General features: G+C 43.9%; 1 protein-coding gene across 5 annotated transcripts in view; it reads right to left on the bottom strand.

Moving 5' to 3' along the window:
• Positions 1 to 25,064, bottom strand: part of WDR20 (WD repeat domain 20) — a gene marked incomplete at its 3' end in the record, with an annotated part of 62,716 nt that overhangs the window by 17,002 nt on the left and 20,650 nt on the right. For 2 of the 5 annotated variants that reach the window (XM_081105117.1, XM_081105115.1), the window contains exons 2-3: positions 4,254 to 4,436; positions 270 to 362 (exon numbers count right to left, since the gene is read on the bottom strand). In XM_081105117.1, coding sequence (XP_080961243.1) covers positions 270 to 362; positions 4,254 to 4,436 — 276 coding nt within the window. Of the gene's footprint in view, positions 1 to 269; positions 363 to 4,253; positions 4,437 to 15,560; positions 16,754 to 25,064 lie in introns of those variants that run through there. The other 3 variants (XM_081105116.1, XM_081105118.1, XR_013996750.1) reach the window with 2 other exon arrangements.

Here is a 25,064-nt window from a genome sequence, read left to right as displayed (position 1 = left end):
CCTCCTTTTCATGTGCGGCCCAGATGAAAGCACATGTCCTCTGAGACATGTTCTCTGCCTCCCCATTTACAGTGGCCTCCATTTTCTCTCTCAGGCCCACTGTCTCCTCTTACATCACAAGTCCCCATTGGCTGTGTGTTTGTGTCTGTGTGTATATGAGAGAGAGATCTGCCAATGTAGGCCCAGTGCCAGGCACATAGTAGGTAATCCAGGTCTGCCGAATGAATGAAAAAATGGCCACAACTCTAGTTCAAGCCCTCAGCTCTCACCTGGACAGTTACTAGAGCCTCCTCACTGGTCTTGCTACCTTCATTCTCTCTTTCTTCATTCCAATCCACCTTCCACAAGTGCTGACAAGAGCTCTAAAAAAACACATTTGATCCTGTCACTCCCTTGAGTAAAAGCCCAAAGCTTCCCCCACAGCCTCCAGTGTCATATCCAGATCGGTTAGCATGTCACAAAAGGGCTTTTTCAGTCTGGCTGCAGTTTATCTGCCCGGCTCGGACTCCTGCCACTGAGGCCCACACACTGGGACCTGGCCACACAGGGCTCAGCGCTGTTCCTCCATATGCCAAGTTGTTTAATCCAGCTCTGAAGGCCTTTCTCACCTCCTCTGCGTCTGTCAAGACCCAGATATCCAATGTCACGTCTGGAAGCCTCCTTGGCCCTCTTCCACCGAGATAACTTTTGATTTGATTTTATGATATTTGATACATACTGAAGAATACAGTTAACACATATCCCTGGTACTATGTTCCTAACACTGGGATAACACATGGCGCAGTACACTGTCTGCCCATCTTACTAAACTGAGCGCTCCTGAGAGGACAAGGGCCTGCCCATCCTGCAACCATATATGGTGGGGCTTACTGTTCATGACCAGTACGAGCTTGTGGAATTAAGTTATAGTTCTATCCCTAACACCAAGATGTACCTCACCTGGACAATTCACTTACCTTCCCTTTGACAAGTTCCTCATCTGAAATACTGAGACAACGGCCCATGCCCCTGGACAGAAAGGCCATCTAAAACGCTCTAAACCAGTGATGGCGAACCTTTTGAGCTCGGTGTGTCAGCATTTTTAAAAATCCTAACTTAACTCTGGTGCCGTGTCACATATAGAAATTTTTTGATATTTGCAACCATAGTGAAACAAAGATTTATATTTTTGATATTTATTTTATATATTTAAATGCCATTTAACAAAGAAAAATCAACCAAAAATATGAGTTCATGTGTCACCTCTGACACGCGTGTCATAGGTTCGCCATCACTGCTCTAAACCCTCTAACTGTCATCCCCCTGCAAAGCATGACGACTGTGCCAGCCCACACCTGGGCTCTCTGAGACACACACCTCTGACGACCCTTGCTCTTAGACAGCCTGACCAAAACCTGATGAAAATGTCACCCGCACAGCCAGAGAGCTTCCTCACTGTGAAGGATAATCAAGCTCAGATTCGAGGTGAAGTGCCAAGTTGGCATTAATCACACATAGCCATGCCTTTGAATAGCCATTTTTCAAACAAAATGCAAAAAGAGTGTGAGGAGAAACTATGCAGGCCAGAAGGGAGTGGCAAGAAATATTCAAAGTGATGAATAGCAAGGACCTACAACCAAGATTACTCTACCCAGCAAAGCTATCATTTAGAATTGAAGGTCAGATAAAGAGCTTCACAGACAAGAAAAAGCTAAAGGAGTTCATCATCACCAAACCAGTATTATATAAAACACTGAAGGCTATTCTTTAAGAAGAGGAAGAAGAAAAATGTAAAGATAAAAAATATGAACAACAAAGTGACAACAAATACGTATTTATCAACAACTGAATCTAAAAATCAAATGAATAAAAAATTTGATGAACAGAATAACTGATGAATGGAATAGAATCAGGAGCATGGAAATGGAACGGACTGATGATTCTCAGAAGGAAGGGGATGTGGGGGGTGCGGGAAGAGATTAAACAAACATCTCATATGCATATGTATGCATTACCTATGGACACAGACAATAGGGTGGCGAGGGCCTGGGGTGGGGTGGGGTGGGAACCGGGTGGAGGGAAGCTATGGGGGGGGGGGAGGGGGGCGGATGGACATCTGTAATAATCTCAACAATAAAGATTAATTTTTAAAAAAAAGTGTGAGGTGCCCAAGTGTTGACCTATGAACCAGGAGGTCAGTGTTCGATTCCCAGCCAGGGCACATGCCCAGGTTTGCAGATTCAATCTCTAGACGGGGGTAGGTAGGGGGGGTGCAGGAGGCAGCTGATCAATGATTCTCTTTCATCACTGATGTTTCTATCTCTCTCTCCCTCTGGTTTCCTCTCTGAAATAAAAATTTAAAAGAAAAAGAACAAAGCGGACATCTGTAATACTTTCAACAATAAAGATAAATTTAGAAGAGAAAAAAAAAGAGTATGAGGTAACTCGTGCTTAGATCACTAAGAGCAAGAAGGTGCTTTCTAACCTGCAACTTGCAGGTGTCCAGAGTGAGGGGCAGACCTGGCTGATGTCTGCGTGCTCTCAGGGCCCTGAGACTCCAGAGACCCGTGGTCTTTGGCTCCACCCTCCAGTGATGACACACAAACCCTGTCCTCTAAGTGGCATTCCATGCCATCCTTGGCCAGAGCAGCCTCCTGACCTTGTTTACCACAGCGCTTTACATGGTCCCAATCCCCTCCCCTTCAGTAACACGCTCCTACCTCCACGCACAAACAAATCCTCACAATTTCTACCAACAGTGCAGAGAAGGATGGTTTTGTGTCCACTCTCCCCCACCAAAAAAGTTAAGTATCATCAACTAACTTAGAAATCACTTCCTCAGATGATATTAGTAAAATATCTAGGTAAATTGAATAATTTTCTGCTTAAGTTTTGTTAGTGGAAAATGAACTTAAATACTTTTCCTCTACAATCTGTCAATCCAGATGGCAACTTTTGTTTCCAGTCAACCCAGATGAAACTAGAAGAGGAGATGGCATGGTTCAAATCAGTTCACCAAGTCCACTGGCAAAGCCACCCAGGAGCAACTTGTACCATAATGACTGCAAAAGAATCAGAATTTTAACTGCAATGTGTTAAGTTGAATATTCTTCCCAAACAAAATTATTTCTTAAAAACCAGAATCTATAATGTGCTTCTGTTCCAAATTAATGGTGTTAAGATCATGCATCAGTGCCTGGCCAGTGTGGCTCAGTGGTTGAGCGTTGACCCATGCATCAAAAGGTCACTGGTTCAATTCCCAGTTAGGTCAGGGCACATGTCTGGGTTGTGGGCAGCCAATCAATATTTCTCTCTCATCGATGTTTCCATATCTCTATCCCTTTCCTTCCCCCCCCCCCCTCAAATCAATAAAAATACATTTTTTTTAAAAATCATGTGACATATCCTTCCTGAGAAGAGGGATCCCACTCAACCTGACCCTGTCAGATCAGCGCTGAGGTCACACACAGAGGAGAACCCAGGACTTGTAAATTGGCCAACCTACGCTATCTTTCCCACGGGCTAGGAGAGTCATAGGATATACCAGAGGGAGAACATTGCAATTCTTGGGGCCAAAAAGCCACTCCAACAGTTTTCACAAACATAACCTATTTGGCAACTTCTACCTGCCACGTTTCACAGTCTTGATGTGTTCCTGAACAGACAGCTCAGATATCTCAGCTCCTTCCAGAATGAAACTGAAGATACTAGAAACCCCAGTACATACTACGACACTGGCAAAAGCTCTGTCGTGTGATCCAATTTTAAGTGCCAGGATTTCTAACTGTGTCAAAGGTGACTTAGCAGCAAATATTTTCAAGAGCAAGAGAATTGCTCCTTAGCCAAAGGACTGTCAGACATACATACCAAAGCTTTAGTACCATGTAAGCTGCCTAGCTAAATATCAAGCTCCTTGGTCTGCATGAAAATTTCTGGTCATGCGGACAAGGTCTGGAATTCTACATTTTCTTATTTAAATTATAAAACCAAGTCACAGTCTTACCCCTATCTCCATTATAATGGAGTTTTAAAACACCTGCTACAGATACCTGAGCATGCTCCACAAAAAAACACACACAAAACCGTTATCCCAGGGAAGAACAGGCAAAAGTCAACAAGTTCATTCACCACATTTAAACTGGGTGAGACTAGGTAGGACTGAGAGAGAGAGAAATGGGCTTAGCTCAAAAGTGTAAAATAAGGCCCACTCCCCTTGGTAAGGACATATACATTCTTAAAGGGATTCTTAACAGCTAAGACAGGGTACTACTTACTTCCTCATTAAATAGTTTGCTAGTTTCTTTTTTGATTGGGTCTATAAGCTGGACTTGGCCTGCAGAAAAGCCCACTAGGAGAGAGACACTTTCTGCTGTGGCTGTTAGGTGGTTGAAGTCATGACAAGTAGGCTGTGTTCCTTTGTATATCCTTTTATCTATTGGTTTACTCAAGTCAGCAGCCTGGAGGAGAAAGAGAAAAACACATACGGTAAACAGCACATTGAGATGAGAAATCTAAGTTATACTATTTTATACTCCACTATGATGTCCAATCTTAAAAACAAACAAAAGTATTTAAAATAATTTTTCAGATTTTAGCATTTTATCAAAGCACTTTCACATACCTTAGCCAATTTGACATTGTTAGACTACTCATAAAATGCTTATAACTGTTACTTTCACAACTTATTCTTCTTCAAATATATTTAACTAAGACTCCTGGTCTTCAGGAAAAATCCTTGAGATACTAAATTCAGTATTTGCAAAATGCATTCAAGCATTTTCTAACAGCGCCTCTAACCCCCTGAAAGCTCAGACCCTCCATGCTCTTGGGTGAGTCACCTGCAGCCCCATGTTCTCACAGTGTGGTCCCCAGACCAGAGAGCAGCAGCAGCACCTGAACACTTAAAATGCCAGTTTTCAAGCCCACCCAGACCAAATGATCAGACACTAGGGTGGGCCCAGAACTGCATTTAAAGGTTCTGGGTGATTCCAACGTGCTTCACTCTGGTTTGAGAACTACTGCTGTAAGCAGCAGGCATTCCTTACTAGGTCCCATCCTTCCCCCACCTTCACTCTCAGGTAACTTTCACCCATGGAGCCCATACTCACTCAAGTGCAGAACATGCATCATCTTTCATCCTAACAATAATCCTTCTAAGTAGACAATATTCCCCCGCTTTACAGATGAGAAAACAAGTTTTGGGAAGTTAAATAACTCAGCCAAGGTCACCATACCTACCTAGAACGTGGCAGGTCTGGATTTGGAACCCAGGTCTGTTGACCATAAAGGAGACAGGGAGAAAACAGTCACACACCCTAAAGGTAAAGGCAAATGACTCTGACTTGGCTAAATGTGACTTTCCAATGTGCCTCCCTCCTTTTAAGTCAGGTTCTCTTCTTCGTGAGCAATGTCCTGTGCAACCCAGTGCGCAGGGCTGTTATGGCTGACATAGAGGACACCCACCCCTCCCACTCTTGTTCGAAAACCACAGGTGGAGACAACTACACTGCTGACTGACCTTTAAATACCACTGGGGCCTGTGCGTTGCTCTGGGGCACACAGCTCTCTACCAATCACCCCTGCCTTGTGTAGCTTCTGAAGACATCCTCTTTCCAAAGAGGCCTGTGCACTCTACCGAGCATTCTCGAGTTTGACTTTTCAGATAACAAATAAAATACTGAGAAATAAGAGAGGACCTCAAAATCACAGGCATCCTTGAGCAAACTCAAAACCTGAGCATTCAGAAGCCTAGTCCTGAGTGGTAAGAGTACTCTGGGAGCTCAGGTGGCCAGAGCCAAAACTCAAATTCAAAATATGAACAAATTAAATTATTACAGGATCTCTATGTCAGCATATATAACTCTGGAAATTTGTAAATAAATGTTTGCTTAGGGAACCTTTCCCCTAAAAGAATATATCTAACATTATATGCTAAAATATAAAAATCAAATCAAAGGCAATCCAAAAATTAATAAACATACTAACAAATGAAATGAGCAAAAGAATGTACAATGGCTCTCAGAAACAACAGAGCAAGTAAAAGCACCTTTTCTTACAAGTATTGCAACTAGTTTAAACCTATGGATCCTTTATAATAGCCACACTAGCTTTAGTTCTTTTGCTCACAGGGGTTGGCAAAAATAGGTTTACAGTTGTGAGTACCCAAAAGTTTATTAACTAGTTTATTAACTAGAGGCCTGGTGCACAGGGGGTCCCCTCAGCCCAGCCTGCACCCTCTCCAATCCGGGACCGCTCGGGGGATGTCCAACTGCCAGTTTAGGCCCGATCCCATAGGGACTAAACCAGCAGTCAGACATCCCTCTCACAATCTGGGACTGCTGGCTCCCAACCGCTTGCCTGCCTGCCTGCCTGCCTGATCAACCCCTAACCGCTCCCCTGCCAGCCTGATTGATGCCTAATTGCTCCCCTGAAGGCCCAATCGCCCCCAACTGCCCTCCCCTGCTGGCCTGGTTGCCCCTAACCACCCTCCCCTGCCAGCCTGGTTGCCCCTAACTTCCCTCCCCTGCAGGCCCGGTCACCCCTAACTGCCCTCCCCTGCAGGCCCGGTCACCCCTAACTGCCCTCCCCTGCAGGCCTGGTCCCCCCAACTGCCCTCCTCTGCTGACCTGGTCACCCACAACTGCCCTCCCCTTCTGGCCCTCTTGTGGCAGCCATCTTGTGCGAAGGTGTGACAGTCAATTTGCATATTACTTCTTTGTTATATAGGACTAGGGGCGCAGTTGCACGAAATTTGTGCACTTGGGAGGGGGGAAACCCTCAGCCCAGCCTGCACTCTATTGCAGTCCGTGAGCCTCAGGGGATGTCCCCTAGGAGCAGGCCTAAGCCGTCAGTCGGACATTCTTAGCGCTGCCGCAGAGATGGGAGAGGCTCTCACCACAGCTGCGCTCACCAGCCGTGAGCCCGGCTTCTGGCTAAGCAGTGCTCCCCCTGTGGGAGCGCACTGATCACCAGGGGGCAGATCCTGCATTGAGCATCTGCCCCTGGTGGTCAGTGTGCATCATAGCGACCAGTCGTTTCCGGTTGTTCTGCCGTTTGGTTGATTTGCATATTAGGGTTTTATTATATAGGATTATGTATCATTTTCCATACAATGTAAACCTATTTTTGCCCACCCCATATTTATTCTACATCCCTATCCTTAATGTGGAACTTACTGAAAAGATGTGACTGTAATTAGATCATCTGTGAATAAACACCTCAAGTATTTTAAATGTCAACTGAAAGGCTTTTTTACTCTTAAGTCATGTAAATATTCCAAAAACATCCTGTTTACTAATTTGCTTAACAAACTCTTCCTAGATCACTGCTTTCAAAATGAATCAGGCTATGCATAGTTTAAGTCTGCAATCAAAATTAAATTCAGAAGTTGCGAATAAGCTTTAGAAACTTTTACAACAGTATGATAGAGTAATTTTGTATCTGTTGAATCTAATAATAAAAAATAAGAGTGTGCATTCTGTGTGTCTTTTTCAGTTAGTTTCTTTTCTTAATAATCAATCCCTTTTTTATCTTATTTTTTATATTTTTATTTATTTCAGAGAGGAAGGGAGAGGGGAGAAAGATAGAAACATCTATGATAAGAGAGAATCATTGATCAGCTGCTTCTTGAATGCTCAACACTGGGGATCGAGCCCAGAACCCAGGCATATGCCCTGACCAGGAATCAAACCTTGACCTCCTGGTTCATAGGTTGATGCTCAACCATTGAGCAACACTGGCTGGGCAATCCCTATTTTATTTTACAAAATTTTTTAATCTGTCCAGATAGACTGGAAATTTTAAAAATTGGTCCTTCAACACCGGTGCAAGAAGCGCTGTCCTAGAACAGCAGTCGCCAACCAGCGGTCTGCGGACCACTGGTGGTCCATGAGATCAGAAAGGTTGGTGACCACTGGTTTAAGGAAACCTTTGGAGCAGCAGTCGCCAACTGGTGGTCCGCAGATCACTGGTGGTCTGTGAGGTCCAAAAGGTCGGTGACCACTGTCCTAGAAGCCACAAAAGTAGACTCAGCCCTGACCGATTTGACTCAGTGGTTGGAGCATCGGCCACAGACTGAAGGGTTGCAGGTTCAATTCAAGTCAAGAGCACGTACCTCGGTTGCAGGCTCGATCTCTGGCTTCGGTGGGGCACGTGTGGGAGGCAGCCGGTCATGTGTCTCTCTCACATTTATGTGTCTCTCTGTCTCTTCCCCGCCCCCCCCCCCCCGACTCTCTCTAAAAATTAATGGGTAAAATATATCCTCGGGTGATACATTTAACAAACAAACAAACAAAAGTAGACCCAGACCAAAGGAGCCTTCAGGATACCTCTTCTATGAGGTGACTTCTCCCCGCCCAAGCCCAATGGTATTCACTGCTGTACTGCACAGCAGGAGTCTGGCCAGGCAGAATGCACCTGCAGCAGGAATTCCTGTGAAGCCCGAGTAACGGCTAGGTGTGTGCCTAAAGAAATTATACTTGGAATTATACTCCCACAGGCTCTGCCACTGGTGCCTGAGTTTTCTGGAGCCCAAGCCCAGCACAATGGTCTCTGACACCTGTGATCCTAGGCTTTGTCTCTTTTTCCACTCATGTGTTGCTGCCCTATTTCCTCTTCCTCCTCCATTTTTGGGGCTGGAGATGTGCCCACATGTACTTTGAACTCACATGCCTTTTTAGTAGCAGTAATAACTACCTGAGCCAGCCACTGCTCTTTCACACAGGGCCAGCAGCCCACGGTGGCTTCCCAGATGGAGGCAGCATGGAAGGACAGAGCCCAGACTCTGGAACCAGGCAGGCCTGACCTGAAGCCTTGTCTTCCCTCTTGGTAGCAAGGTGACCTAGAGCAAGGTGCTCTTTCCTCCCCCTGAGCCTCAGAGCACAACCTGCCCTCCCCACCCCATCCCCCAGCATCCCTGCAGGGTGGTGATGAGGCCAGAAAATAATGGATATAAAGCACAGAGTACACAGAATCACTCAAATGATAACTACCATTATTAATTCATCCTGGTCACATCCTACTTAGGGTCAAATGGCTTCCTAATTCCCATCACATCAGAGTAAGATGCCATACCTAGCAGTCCTGCCCTCCATGGTTTGGCTCCTCCTTCCTCTCTAACAGCAAACACTACCTTCCATCTATGGGCCACTTGCTATGCACCAGGAACTCTGCACTCACCATCTCATTTAATCTCACGGCATCCTTCCAACTGCAGTGATACCACCTATATTTTATAGCTGAGGAACCTGTGGAGCAGTACAGGGGTCCTGCCGCACCCTCCACCTGCCCACACCACATGACCTGAGTTTGGTGCAGGCAGGCAGCCCTCTCGGCTGGGATAGTCTCCTTCACACCTGTTTCCAGTAACCTTACCTATCTGGTTCAAGTCCCACCACCTCCAGCAAGCACTTTGCCAACCACCATTCTTTGTGCTGGCTCCTTATCTCAATTCCCAAGTACTTAATTTGTTCCACAAAATTTAGTATTTGATCACTTATGTGATTATAGTACTGTTATATGTCTATTATCCTCAATTACACTACAATTATGGTAAAAATTACAATACAAACTCCTGTAAGGAGCAGAACGCCTTTATTAAACAGTTATCATTGTATTGTTCCATAAACTTAGCTTTTGTTTTTCAGCTTTCTGGTGAATTCTGCATAAACAGGTTTCACACACTTTGGAATTTTTGTAATGCTTCTGCATCCTAATTATTGCCAACTATCAGAATTCGTAAGTATGGATTTTACCAAAACCAATTTATTAAAATGCCTTAACAATTTTAAGAATTAGATCACATTTGCTTATTCAGTCCCAGTAGAGTATTCATATTCAGTATGTCATAAATGCTCAATATCTGTTAATGAATGAAACTGTAATAGTTTGTAATTTTTTTCAACAGTAAGATTAAATTTTATCATTATACTCATTAGTTTCTGCATAAGGAGTTAATAATTACAAATAATTTGTTAGTATCTTATTCACAAATCAGAAAATTTTTAAATGATGGTTTAAAACTCCTACTACAGAGCTGAGTATCAAAATCCTTGATCAGTAAGTACAAACTTTAAAATGTCATGTTTCTTGCCCTAGCCAGTTTGGCTCAGTGGATAGAATGTGGCCTGCAGACTAAAGGGTCCCAGGTTCGATTCCAGACAAGGGCACGTACATCGGTTGCAGGCTCGATCCCTGGCCCTGGCAGGGCCCATTCAGGAGGCAATGTGACGTATCTCTCTCACACACTGATGTTTCCCTTTCTCTATCTCTCCCCTCCATTCCACTCTCTCTAAAAATCAATGGAAAAATATCCTCCAGTAAGAAAAGTAAGACAACAAAAAATGTCTTGCTTTTCTTTTCCTTGGAGGTTTATTATTTTTTTAATATGCTTTTATTGATTTCTGAGAGGAAGGGAGAGGGAAAAAGAGATAGCAACATCAATGATGAGAAAGCATCATTTATCAGCTGTCTCCTGCACACCCCCTCCCAGCAACCTGGGCATGTGCCCTGACTGGGTATCGAGCTGCAACCTTCTGGTTCATAGGTCGACACTCAATCACTGGACCACATGGCCCAGCTCCTTGGACTTTTATTCCTTAAAATCCCTGGAATTCATTTTATAACAAATACTGTTGCAATACAGAGTCAGCTTGGTTGGTTTAGCACCATACTACCAGGCATCTATCTTTCCACACCATAAAGGTCTGCAAAAGACACTCTCCTGTTCCAGCTCACACCTTCATCCCAGACCCCGCCTAAGCTGCTGGCCAGCTGCCGAGCCAACAGGAACACAGAGAGGGCCTGTGCTGAGCCCTCTGCGTGGGAACCTACCTGAGGACCCAGAAGCATTTGATGTGATATGGAAACATCTCAGAAAGACTTCTTTTGAAAAGTATACGTAAGATTATTATGGGGGCAATGTAGGTAATAAAGATGGGCTTTGAAACCAAGATGGTGGCATAGGTAAACACCGGAAATTGCTGCCTCCCACAACAACTTCAAAAATACAACTAAAAGATGGGATAGACATCATCCAGAACCACAGGAAGAATGGCTGAGTGGAAATTCTACAACTAGAAGGAAAAAGAAAAGCATACCGAGACTCAGAGGAGGTGTGGTGCAGAAGTAAAATACAGAGGTACAGAGGCGCATGCGTAGAGGGCTGGCGGCTGAGGACACAGTTGTCTTTTTCAATCAGGAGGGAGTCTCAAGCTCTGAGCTCAAGTTCCGGGCGAGTCTCTGGGGACCCAAACTCATACGGGAGAAACTGGATTGTCTGGCATCGGTCGGAACTCGAGGGCAGCTTTCTCTTGGAGGTGCTTGCAGCGACTGCCGGGACACTGAGAAGCAGGACCTCTGAGAGCAGGACTGAGAGCAGCCATAACTGCTCGCTCCGCCCTGTTGATCCCCTGGGACTCCGCCCTGCCCAAGCCTTGCAAGGAGGCTTTTGCATATGAAAGGCCTGGCCCTTTGCAATCTGAAAATTACCTAACAAACTGCAGCTGGCCCAAGGCCCCACAGCAACTTGCATTGCTTCACAGCTGGCTCCTGCTGGGTAGCCTCAGGCAGAGGCTAGATTAGCACCTCCTTAGAGATCCAGGAGTCAGTGTGCCCAGTGGTCAGAGTGGGACCATCCAAATTGCAGCTCCTCGGATCCATAAAGGACACACTCAGGGGGCAGACTCAGTGACCACCAAAGCCCCATTGAAGCAAGTCTTGCCCCAGAGGGGTGTCTCCAGCACAGAAGTTCTCCCACTGCAGACACAGCTGATTCTCACAGCCAATTGGCCTGGAGGTCGATCCCTCCCAGTGTTACCTACAACAATCAAGGCTTAACTACAACAAGACTGTGCACCGCCAAAACCGGTTTGGCTCAGTAGATAGAGCGTCGGCTTGCGGACTGAAAGGTCCCAGGTTCGATTCCGGTCAAGGGCATGTACCTGGGTTGCGGGCACATCTCCAGTAGGAGATGTGCAAGAGGCAGCTGATCGATGTTTCTCTCTCATCGATGTTTCTGACTCTCTATCTCTCTCCCTTCCTCTCTGTAAAAAATCAATAAAATATATTTAAAAAAAAAAAAAAAAAAAAAAAAAAAAAAAAAAAAGACTGTGCACCAAGCCCACAAGGGGGTGCACCAAGAGTGTCTACCTCAGGTAATTGGGTAGGCTGAGCCACTGGGCCCTATAGGACACCTAGCACAGAAAGCCACTCTATCGACACAGCGAAGCATAAAAAAATGCGGAGACAAAGAAACAGGACACAAATGACAGAAATGGAGGAAAACAAACTACTGAATATAGAGTTCAAAACCACACTTTTAAGGTTTTTCAAGAATTTTCTAGAAACCACCGATAAACTTAATGAGACCCTCAAGAAATCAACTGAGACCCTCAAGGTTGTGATAAAGGACCACTAGAAATTAAGCATACACTGACTGAAATAAAGAATATTATACAGACTCCCAACAGCAGACTAGAGGATCGCAAGAATCAAGTCAAAGATCTGAAATACGAAGAAGAAAAACACACAACAGGAAAAGCAAAATGGAGAAAGACTCCAAAAATACGAAGATAGTGTAAGGAGCCTCTGGGACAGCTTCAAGCGTACCAACATCCGAATTATAGGGGTGCCAGAAGAAGAGAGAAAGCAAGATATTGAAAACCTAGTTGAAGAAATAATGACAGAAAACTTCCCCTACCGGGTGAAAGAAATAGACTTACAAGTCCAGGAAGCGCAGAGAACCCCAAACAAAGGAATCCAAAGAGGACCACACCAAAACACATCATAATTAAAATGCCAAGAGCAAAAGACAAAGAGAGAATCTTAAAAGCTGCAAGATAAAGTCAGTTACTTACAAGGGAGTACCCATACGACTGTCAGCTGATTTCTCAACAGAAACTTTGCAGGCCAGAAGGGAGTGGCAAGAAATATTCAAAGTGATGAATACCAAGAACCTACAACCAAGATTACTTTATCCAGCAAAGCTATCATTCAGAATTGAAGGTCAGATAAAGAGCTTCACTGATAAGAAAAAGCTAAAGGAGTTCATCACCACTAAACCAGTATTATATGAAATGCTGAAAGGTATCCTTTAAGAGGAGGAAGAAGAAGAAAAAGGTAAAGATACAAACTATGAACAACAAATACACATCTATCAACAAGTAAATCTAAAAATCAAGTGAATAAATAATCTGATGAACAGAATAAACTGGTGAATATAATAGAACCAGGGGCATAGAAAGGGAGTGGACTGACTATTCTTGGGGGGGGGGGGGGGAGAGGTGTGGGGGATGCGGGAAGAGACTGAACAAAAATCGTGCACCTATGGATGAGGACAGTGGGGGGGGGGGTGAGGGCAGAGCGGGGGGTGGGAAACGGGTGGAAGGGAGCTATGGGGGGGAAAAGGAGGAACAACTGTAATAATCTAAACAAAGATTTAATTTAAAAAAAAAGAAGAAATTTGACAGCATAAATAAATAAATAAATAAATAAATAAAGATGGGCTTTATTTTCCCAAAACTTCACATTCTCCTTCCTCATCTGAGAATCACCTCAGAGAGAACCAGTCCCACAAAACTTGCCAGAAACAAGTCCTTTTACTGGCATATCTAACAGCTGCCAAATACCCAACCCAGACCAGAAGCTCACCCTGTCTACACGAGACACCACTCTCTTTCCTCCTAAGCCCCTCTCTCAAGCATAAAGGCCTGTTGCCTCAGTTGGGCCCCCTGTATGGCACCCCTACCAAATGATGGCTGCAGAGCCTCACCAAGAAGTCTTCCCCAGACCCCACCCAGCCTAGGTCGGCCTCCTTGGCTGAGCACCAGGCTCTTTCCACCCATTTCTGCCCACAACCAATTCAACCAAACACCTCACTGCCCACACATTTCGTCAGGTTAATCTTCATGAAGCCTTAGGTCACTCTCCCACTCAAATCCTCCCAGGCTCTGCCAGGCATGACATAACATCGGCCAACTCCCTCGCTTGGTATCTACAGGCCTTCCTAAAGTGGGCCCCTCCACACACTTCACCCCCAGGGACTGCCTGTGCTCTGCACACCTTCTGGCCTTTCCTCACATCCTCCTCTCACTTAGAGCACCTACCCCACCCTGACATCCACACGCTTCTGCTTAAGCAGTACCAGTGTCACTTCCTCCTGATCTCACCTCCGGAGGCATTCTTCACCTTCGCAAGTGCTGATCACTACGTGCCACATTCATTAGCCGCAGCATATTAACTGTATTCCATATACTGTGAAAGTCCAGCTCCTTTTAAAAACAATGAAAAAGTCAGGAGCCCGCTGAGTCACTGACAGCCTGAATGGGTAAGTCAAAAATAGCTGGAGCAACCCCACTGCATCGAAGCTCCAACGTGCCCATCTGAAACCCAGGAGACGAGGTCGTGCTTTCCACTGTCACTCTGCCCTCATCCCAGGCAACCAGGACTGGGGCCCAGAGTAAACAAGGGATCACTCCCCAGGGCCGTGAGGGCTCCCCTCCTCAGAAAGGAGACCTGTGGAGTCCTGCCTAAGACTCAGGATCCCAAAGCAGGGCTGCTCCATAGCCTTTCCTGGGGAGACCGGGCTTCCTAGTGGCTGTGAGGGGTGAGTCCACAATCTGGGCTGGACTATGCACATTTAACTGGTCATCGGGGCGGGAGGGGGGGGGGGGCTGGGAAAACGCCAGCACCTTCCAAATCACAGACTGAATGAAATGAGGCTCTGACCACTCAGAGCTGAGATGTTCACTTTGGACAAGGCTCAATGCACTATTTAAGAGAAGTTTTCTTCAACATAGTGGAAAATAACCTGGCTCCCATGACAAAAATACCAAACAGCGATTTTCAAACACCGCACTGCCCACACTTCACACTCAGGTCAACAACTTAACACTCAGGTAACAATCAGCTGTAAGGCATGGCACAGGCTCTGGTGTCCAACCCACCTGCCCTTTAAGTAGAAACAAAACCAGTCCAGCCCTGGCTGGTGTTTCTCAATAGTTAGAGCATTAGCCTGTGCACTGAAGGGTCTCAGGATCAAGTCCTGGTCAAGGGCACAGACCTGAGTTGCAGGTAAGATCCCGGGCTCTGGCCGAAACCGGTTTGGCTCAGTGGATAGAGCGTCAGCTTGCGGACTGAAAGGTCCCAGGTTCGATTCCGGTCAGGGGCATGTACCTGGGTTGCGGGCACGTCCCCAGTGGGAGATGTGCAGGAGGCAGCTGATCGATGTTTCTCTCTCATCGATGTTTCTAACTCTCTGTCTCTCTCCCTTCCTCTCTGTAAAAAATCAATAAAATATATTAAAAAAAAAAAAAAAAAAAAAGATCCCGGGCTCTGGTCAGTATGCGTGTGGGAGGCAACCAAGCAATGTGTCTCTCTCTCTCTCTCGCTCTCCCTTCCTTCCTTCCACTCTATCTAAAATCAGTGGGAAAATATCCTCAGGTGAAAATTAGCAACAACAACAAAAATCCAGTCTAATCTGTGAGACATCCATATGCACAACCCATCCTTCTGCATCTTCAGTTCAACAGTTACATCACAAAACCCTGCAAAATTGGCACAAATAATATTTAAAAGAGTCCAACCTTTATCAGAGCAGGGGTGTTAAGAAGTCAGTTGGGTTTGGGATCACTAATCCCAGTAGAAAACAATGTCAATCAATTGTACAGTTTCCGTGTTTGAAAGGGCAGAAACTTATGTCTTAACCTGGCACATAGGTCTCATTAAATATCTACTGTAGAAATGAAGCAATTCTGAAAATGGAGGGAAAGAAAAGTAAAGTGTTAGAATCCAGAAGAGACAAGCAGCCAGACAGATATAAAAGCAAACATATGATCCTCCTGTTGACCAAAATCATACCTAACAACGAATGCCTTTGTGGGTGCCCTTAGCAGACAGAGGGAAGTCACATCCTGGTGACAAAGCTCCTCTGCATCAGCTCCTCTGGTGCTGTCACAAACCAGGGCCCTAAGTTCCCCTGCCAGGCCCATCTTACAGATGGGGACAGGGACAGGATCAGCTGTGAGGAAGCTCTGCTGGAGTCCCTGCACCTGTACTCTGCCGCTGGCTCCTCCAACTGCACCACGTTGCTGTTGCCTCCTCTGATTCCATCACTGTGTGACTCCATGTCCCCATGCCTGATGAGGTGGGAACCAAATATTCCAGCCCTGCTCCATGTGGCCCAGATTCCAGCCCTACCTTCACAATGCATTTACCTCAAGGGGCTGTTTTTATTAAAATGGAGTAAAATACAAAAGTCCCAAGTATGATGCCTGCCACTTGAGAAAAGTTAGCTCCCCTTTTCAACTTACACGTCTCCTTCTGAAAGCATAAGGATTTTTTGCTTATCATAGAGGCTGTGAAAAGTCTCCTCATTCATTAATGCCTACAAAGAAATAGAAATAGGAGAAACAGAAATATTCCTTTCTGCCCTAAATTTCCTTCAGACAACAGCAGAACCCCGGTGTAGGGCATGTTTTCCTTCCAACATAATTTTCCCAAACAGGACAGCAGCTTCCCTCTCTGCTTTCCTCCTCTGAAACACACCAGGCCCACCCTCACTGACAACAGCCGTCCCACGTCCCTTACTAGCATGCTCTGAAGGCTCGGAGCCCGGAAGGAGCACCTGCCACTCACATTCCAGGCCATGAGGAGAGGGACGGGACTCCATGAGGAAGATGGAAGGGCAAAGTGAGACCATCTCAGAACCCAGACAGATGATGAGATGTGATGTGCAGGGGCCATCTTCCTGCCACCATCCCACAGTGGGAAGAGGTGCCTGGGTACAAAATAGGCAAAATGCATTCGGTGAGGTCTTCAGAGCAACCATCTGTGGGACTGCCTGCTGTTCACCACAGAAAGCTCCCCTGCAGACCTGCAGAGGGCAGGTGGTGCCGGAGGAAGCACCTTCCCCCCACCCAGTGCTGTCACTCAAATGTCTGCTGAAATAACAGGCTTCTGTTGTTATCTCACATCATTTTTTCCCAAGGCAGCTGTCACTTAAAACTGTTAGCTATGCAAAATCTACTCCTCTTCCCTCTGAGTAGTTTTTTAAAATGAACTTAAACAGCTGCTAAGCTGCAGCACCTTCGCCCTTTCTTCATTTTCATATATTGCACTCCACTTTCAGGGTGAGTCTATCAAGGCGAAAGGCCACCAGGCTGTCGTGGTGCTTCGTCCAGGCGAATGAAATACTGATTTCTTCATTAAAGAAAAACTATGAATAAACGCCAGATAAATTCAATTTGCACGTCCTAAAACCAGATCTCATCTCATTAAAATGCTGATATATTCAAATAACCTATTTTTTATTAAACCCCATTAAAGATGCATAGAAATATGCATTCCCATTCTTACGGGAACACCAACATTTCAAATGGAAGAAAAGGCAAGATACTTTCATTTCTGCAAAAAAAAACACCCTCATTTGATGTTCTTAGAGAATAATTTTTAAAAGTTTCCATGAAAGGGGTGGGGTGGGGAATTCTACAACTTTCTAAAAGTGGTGTGACAGCACTGGGCCACTAAGGCCACTCAAGGCAGGGAGCAGTGCCCAGAAGCTGCTTAAGACTATACTCTCGTGTTCCTACATTTACTAGTGGACAGTTCATGCGCTTACAGTGTTTGGCACAGCACATAGCTGATTTAAAATTTTTCTGATTCAAGTAGCTCAGTAATATAAGCTCCTCAGCAGAGGAGCTCCCATTTGAAGTGAGAGCGGCCCTAAATCCCTGAGTGTGTAGAGGCACTGCCATTTCCATGCCACCATTTTCTCATCCTACAGAGAAACTGAGGCCCAGGGAGAGGTGGTGATCTGCCCAAGGCTTCACTGAGCCTAGGACTGTGCTTTAACCAGAGCAAGCTGAGGCTACCTTTTTTTCAAGCACCCAACTTCAGTTAGGACAACGAACTACTAAATCTGTAACGTACAAAGTTTCAGAAAATGACACCGATGTGTACCAGTAATTTTACATTAAAGACGGCATTTTGGAGCCTGTACGTTGCTGTATTTTCAAACAGGAAGCAAGAGAGGTAGTGAGAACACTGAACTTCTCTTATACAATGAAGAGAGATCAGCCACTAAAACAGTGACCTAAGCACTGACTTTGGCTTCTGTAATTCAAATAGTCTGGTCCAGACAGGCCACAGCTGAAGAAAGTAGCCTCAAATTAATGAAAGTCACAGAGAGCTGACCCATCCCAAGAACTACTACGATGAAAGCTTTGATTTTTCCTTCATCTTATAGCATCACTGGAACTACTCAGCATTTTTTAGGGCATAACTGCTTTATAGGCCGCCACAGAAAGAGCCACTTAAATATTTCTGTTTTTCCCCAGGAAATTTAAAAAGCTCTTTTAGGCATCTGAAATGTATCAGGCACTAGTATAGCCCTAGTAATGCAATAGCACCAGTTTCAAAACGTGGACCAGTAAGACAGGCACATACAGGAATGTGGAGGAGCAGGCCTCATCTAACTCCCATGGAGTGTAAACTGGCACAGCCTTTATGCAGAACAATTTGGCAACATGCAGCAAAAGCCTCCTTTCCTCAGACATAAATCCAACTCCTAGCTTAGAACAGTGGTTCTCAACCTTGGCTGCACATTAGAATCACCTGGGAATCTTTTTAAAATCCTGATTTCTGGGCCTCATCCTCCGGAAATTCTGTTTCTTTGTTACTAATATTGTGGCCCCACCCCATCACAAAGAAACAGAATTTCTGGAGGACGAGGCCCAGAAATCAGGATTTTAAAAAGATTCCCAGGTGATTCTAATGTGCAGCCAAGGTTGAGAACCACTGCTTTAGAAGATATTTCTCACATGTATGAACTATTTGTATTAGCTAAAAACGCCCAACACAAACGTCCATCTACAGCAGGCTAAATACACAGTGGGCTATCCAGGGACTACTATTCATGGGGTAAGGCACTGAGAACAGAAGACAGAAGGATCTCAAACACAATCTTGAGAAGCATTTACTAAATAACGCTATTTAAATAGAGTTCGAAATCAGGAAAACTAATCTGCGATGCTGGAAGTGAAGACAGTGGTCACCCTTGAGGAGTGTGAGGAAGGAGCCACAGGGGAGGCTCTGGGTGGCCAGGAATGCTGTTTCTTAATCTGGGGTTGATTCTACTTTGTGAAAAAGTAATAGAGCTTTAAACTTAGAAACATTCTTGTTTGTTTCCTATCTTCAATGTTAAATACTTTCTTTAAAATATATTTTTATTGATTTCGGAGAGAAAGGGGGAGAGATAGAAACCTCAACGGTGAGAGAGAATCGTTTGGCTGCCTCCTGCACACCCCCTACTGGGGACTGAGCCCAAAACCCGGGCATGTGCCCTGACCCGGAATCGAACCGTGACCTCCTGGTTCATAGGTTGACGCTCAACCACTGAACCATGCCAGCCAGGCAATGTTAACCACTTTTAATGAGCAAACACACATACAAAGACAGTCAACTCAGCTCTGTTTATAACAAAACATTAACATCCTATGTGTTCCAAGAAGGAAATGGGTGAATATGTCATGTAGCCATTTAAATGAAGGTAGTAATTTACTTATTTTACTATATCACTTACTATATCATTAAATGAAAAATGCAACAATAAAAATGGGATTCTATGCCCTAGCTGGTTTGGCTCAATGGATAGAGCATCGGCCTGCGGACTGAGGGGTCCCGGGTTCGATTCCGGCCAAGGGCACATGCCTGGGTTGCAGGCTCGATCCCCAGTGGGGAGCGTGTGCAGGAGGCAGCCAATCAATGATTCTCTCTCGTCATTGATGTTTCCCTTTCCCCCGCTCCTTTCCTCTCTAAAATCAATAAAATATGTTTTTTTTAATGGGATTCTACAAAAAGAATCTCAAAGAAATATAAAAACTATTCATACTGTAATATTTTTTAATATATATTTTTATTTATTTCAAAGAGGAAGGGAGAGGAAGAGAGAGAAACATCAATGATGAGAGGGAATCTTTGATTGGCTGCCTCCTGCACAATGGACCGAGCCCACAACCTAGGCATGTGCCCTTGACCAGAATCGAACCTGGGACCCTTCAGTCCGCAGGCCGACGCTCTATCCACTGAGCCAAACTGGCCAGACCTGTAATCAAATTATTAAAAATAACAGTATATTGTTATTTTCAATGTCTTGTAGAATAAAGCAAAACAAGTTAATAAAAAGACCCTTATAAATCAAGAGACCAACTATAAAGAATATTTATGAATTTGTCAAAAAACAGACTGTTCAAATGTAAAATTTTTATATGAAAATGTAGTGGTTTTTTCCAAAACTACTTCATGCACATAGAAAAAATACATAAGATATATGATGTTTGGGATTTGCTCCACTGTAAGGGTGAGATAATAGTGGACATGAGATAAATGGCAACGTTGGGAGACAGGTATATGGAAGTTCGTTATACCATTCTTAATGTGTGCTTATCTTAATTTCTAACCTTTTGTCAATAATCACGTATTACTTGTGTAATATTTTTAAATAGAAAAGGAGAAAAAAACAAACAGTCCAAAAACACTACTGAAACTATTCAAAATTATTCTAGTAGTTTTAAACCATGTCATGGCCTAGCACAGGGTCACAGGAAAACATGTGGCTTGTGAACTGCAAAATTCACCATAAAAGGAGCTTACTGTTACATCAAGTAAATGGGTGAGTGGGATGGTGATGCTTTATTCCATCATAAGTTTCACATGAGTTAGGACCACTGGAGTTGGTTATTAACATTTCTGTGGCACCAGTGATGTCACTCAATGAGACGAGGAAGGACAGACAGATAAGACCATGGCTGGTTCTATTGTTTCACTCTTCAAATAGTACTCCAGTGTGAGAAGGGTTCACCGTGTGCTCCTAATGTGCTACAGTGGCAAATAAAGATAACTTTTCCCAGAGCCCTCTGAGAAATCCAATCCGTTCCAAGTTTGCCTCCCAATCTGCCTCTAATGTAGGTCTAAAATTGAATCCACATCTTTCTCACAAGAATTGAACTGAGAATTTATCATCTATCCCATGCTTTTCTAGAAATCCTAAGAAAACTTAATCTTAAATTATCCTGTCCTGAAAAAAAAAAAACAGCTAAAAGGGTTACACAGTAGAATTTGTTTTTCTGCATTCAGTAATATTTTAGCATTTAAATGTTAAAATCTTAAAGCCTGAAATAAAAATATTGAGCTCAATAGGGATGGAATTATATTTATAGCCTCAGCTGGGACAAACTGTATTTTAAATGTAGGTTAGCAGGCCACCAGCTTGGCACTGAATGAGAAGCTCCACAGTAAGGGCTGAAATCAACCATAACCCGACAGTTAACTCTTGGCAACAAGTGCTTCACTCTAAGCACTTATCACTCATTATCTCATGTAATAAAACATGCATAATTAAAAACTTGCAACTGCTAACTTAAAAAGTTAAATATAAAGCTATTTACAAAGAAGTGGACGGAAGAAGCAACTATTTCCCAGTGTGAGTGACTGTGTGATATATCTCTATACACAATGGTCTACATTCATGGAATCAGAAGACAAACAGAGCTGGAGAGGAACTTAAAAAAAAACAAACAAGCACATTTGCTCTCAAGATGCTGCAATTTAAGACCAAAGAAGTTAATTGCCCCAAATCAGCCAATCAATTCACACTGCAACTGAACTTGGAGCTCTAGTCTTACTCCCTATTATGTGTACTACACCCAGTAAACTCAGGAAAAGCACTAGTAAACTAAACCCAAAGCCCTCATTTCTGTCTCCTTTCCTTTTGCCAGTGGTCTTCTTGGTTCTACATCAGACAACAACAACAACCAGTTCTCAGAACTTGAAATTATATTAAAAGTATAGAAATCCTTGCAAAGCTCATTAAGCTTAGCATAAACCAAAGGACACTCATCTAGTTGGTGCAAAGTTCACTGGTGTGTTCCAGCTGCTGGCAGCTACTCTAGGCTGAGGTTGCAGGCAGAACAGTCGGGAGAAGGGAGGTGTTTGCTTCCTGATAATTCAAAGTTCCTGAGCAACTAAGGCCAAAGCCCACTCCCACAGCTCTTTCAGCCCGAGTCCCTGGCAAACAACTCAATTGTTTAACATTTTTAAAGAACCTGAATTATTTCTGTGCGAACTCACATGTCAATCCCATCCGCCACGCAGGCCCTAATCCAGGAAAACAAAAACATTGACTAGTGTACCATTTCAAAAGTGTAAAACTTTAGACAAAACTCTAGTTGAAAACTTACATTACACTTTGAAGTGTGGTTGGGAGCACCAATCATTCAGTTTCTGCCATTCCTAGCCTGTGAGCTTAGACGAGTTTCTTGCCATTCCACACCATCGTTTCCACAAAATGGGAAAATAAGAATATAGTATCATCTCCCTCCCCTTATTGGTAGCTTTGCTTTTGCAGTTACCCATATTCAACCATAGTCCAAAAATATCAAATGGGAACTTCCAGAAATAAATAATTCACAAGTTTTAAAATGCGTGCCATTCTGAGTAGTGTGATGAAATTTCACGCCATCCTGTGCCATCCCACCTGGGACATAATTCATCCCTTTGTCCAGCATATCTACACCACATTTACGTAAGTTTTACTTTAGCATATTGTTATAATTGTTCTATTTTATTATTAGTTATTGTGGTTAATCTCTTATAGTGCCTAATTTATAAATGAAAGCATCGCGTGTATGTACAGGAACACAGTATATATCGGGTTTGGCACTACCTGCAGTTTCAGGCATCGACTGAGGGCCTTGGAACGTACCCCCACAGATAAGGGGTACTACCTTAACAAACAGTTCTAACAAACAATGTTTAAAGATTAAGGAGTTAAATGTGTAAGGTGATTTGAACACAAAGTGCTATGTATTAAACATTATCACTATTAAGTCAATAAGATCAATTTACATTTGTTAAATGCACTCAAACCAAGAAGTTCAGTGTGTGAGCATGAAAACAAATATTTGATTCCTCACAGGCACTTTAAAAAAGTGTATTTTTCTATCTAGTTGCCTGTCCAAAAATCTGTGTATTCAAATATATGGGGGGGCATCTGAAAGTGAGAAGGGGGTAAGGTCAAAGAGAGGAAGCACCTGTAGCCTAAACGACAGCCCTCTCTCCTCGTCAGAAATGACCCTGTCCCCGGGGTTGAAGAGGGTGCAATCAGCTGATATTGTCCGCTTCACTCTCACCACTCAGCTGGACTCAGGCAAAGCCAGCAAAATAACTTTTTCCAGCCACTTAAGATTTTACTAAATTCAATGTAGTATAATTTCTTAAGTTGTAAAAATAAGTTCAGAGGCCAGATCTGTCTAGTATACCAATGTACATCTCGACGGAAATACAAGTTAATTTCTGAGACAAATACACTGAGTAGAACATGATGGCTATGTGAAAATGTGGAAGCTGGACTATGATATCAAAGTCTCCTTTACCCCCCACTTCTCTGACGTACTGTAAATAAATGAATATTAGGAAAAAGAAAGAAAATAGCCTGTGTTTTTATTTCTAAAAAAGCTGAAAGGTTGCTAACTCAGTGGATGGGGTTAAGACTATGATGGGAGAAATCAGAAATGTGGGTATTGCAACCATTTGTTCTACGACCACATGACAGTCACATACTCACATGTACTCTTGGGAACAAGGGTCCACACGAAAGGCAGAGTGGAATGCTAGAGAGGATGTGCCACTTGCCAGCTGTGCAGCCCTGGCAAGCCCTTCATCCCTCAGAGCCTCTCCTCACTCACCTGTATAGAAAGTGGAAACCACTACCCAGTCTGCACAGGGTTTGTGAGAATGAGACGGTCTATGTGAAAGCACCTAGGTTAGTGCCCCGCACAGAGTAGGTGTTGAATAAATGGTAGCTGTGATGATATACAAATTAATCAATAGCTATTAATATAATCTACGAATTAAATAGCTAATATGCTTTTACTGCAAGTTTCCTGTGAGGAGAGCCTTGAATTGGATCTGGTAAGCCAGTGGTTCTCAAAGGTTAGCGCATCAGAATCACCTGGCCGGCAAGGTGAACACACTGCTGTGCCCCACCCCAGAGTTTCTGATTCAGCAGATCAGGAGTGGGCCCCAGAATCTGCATTTCCTCAAATGCTGAGCAGATGCTGCTGCTGCTGCTGCAGGGCCACACTTAAGACAACCACTGCTGTAAAGGAAGAGAGAAGAGGAGCTCGATGGTTTCAGTAAATGTAGGAAGTCAAATATTTAGGCAACAGTAGAGGCGAGGGTGTGGGATGGCACTTGAGAGCCCGAGGCAAGCGGACACACAAAACAAGTGTGCAGGGGCAACAAGGTCTGAGCTTGGCCATCTTGTTCACCACAGAAATGGGGACAGAGAGATTCTGAAGAGGCCACTGGTTGGCTAGCATGCTTACTATGCTCAGCTTGGGTTTGATAGTTTTAGTAGAGTGAGACTTACAAATCCTGGGAAAGTTAGCCACATGGTAAAAATGGCACTGCAGCAGAAATGGGACCATAGGTAAAGCCAGACTGAGTGGCATGGAAATGGGGGGGAAAAGAGCAAAAGCAGTGAAAGACCATCTTTATTCTGATGCAGGTGACCCCAAACTCCCTCTATGACTATAGCCAAAAGCTTTCTTTCTGCAGTATGATGGCCCACGCAGAGAGTCTACTAGAAAGGAGAAACACGGCCACCTGAGGCTCAAGCCCTCACTAAACTCTCCTCTTTATGAACTGGTATTACTAGGCAGTAATCAAGCGAGCTAAGAGGCCTCAAACATGAGTCATTCAAATGAGAGAGAAAAATCATTTCTTTAGTTTTATATAATGTATTAAACATGTTCCTTAAGTTAAACTAGCTAGCATTGCCTCTTTCATTACTAATCTTATCAATCTTTACTTACCAAATAAAAATTCTACAAAATCTGTTTCAAAACAATGTTTACCAGTAGATTGCATTTCACCCACTCTTTTTAAGTCAACATTGATAAGACAAACATAACCACAACTTACACTGAAAAATATACTGGACGTGGCCCCACTGTTCTCCACCACTCGGAGTTCAGCAGAAAACTGCAGACAAATTATCCCTCATATAAGACATAGAGATCAAGAAATAG

Source organism: Myotis nattereri, assembly GCF_964212035.1.
Source record: "Myotis nattereri genome assembly, chromosome: 1".
Classification (NCBI taxonomy): Eukaryota; Metazoa; Chordata; class Mammalia; order Chiroptera; family Vespertilionidae; genus Myotis; species Myotis nattereri.
This window is presented reverse-complemented; position numbering and strand designations above follow the sequence as displayed.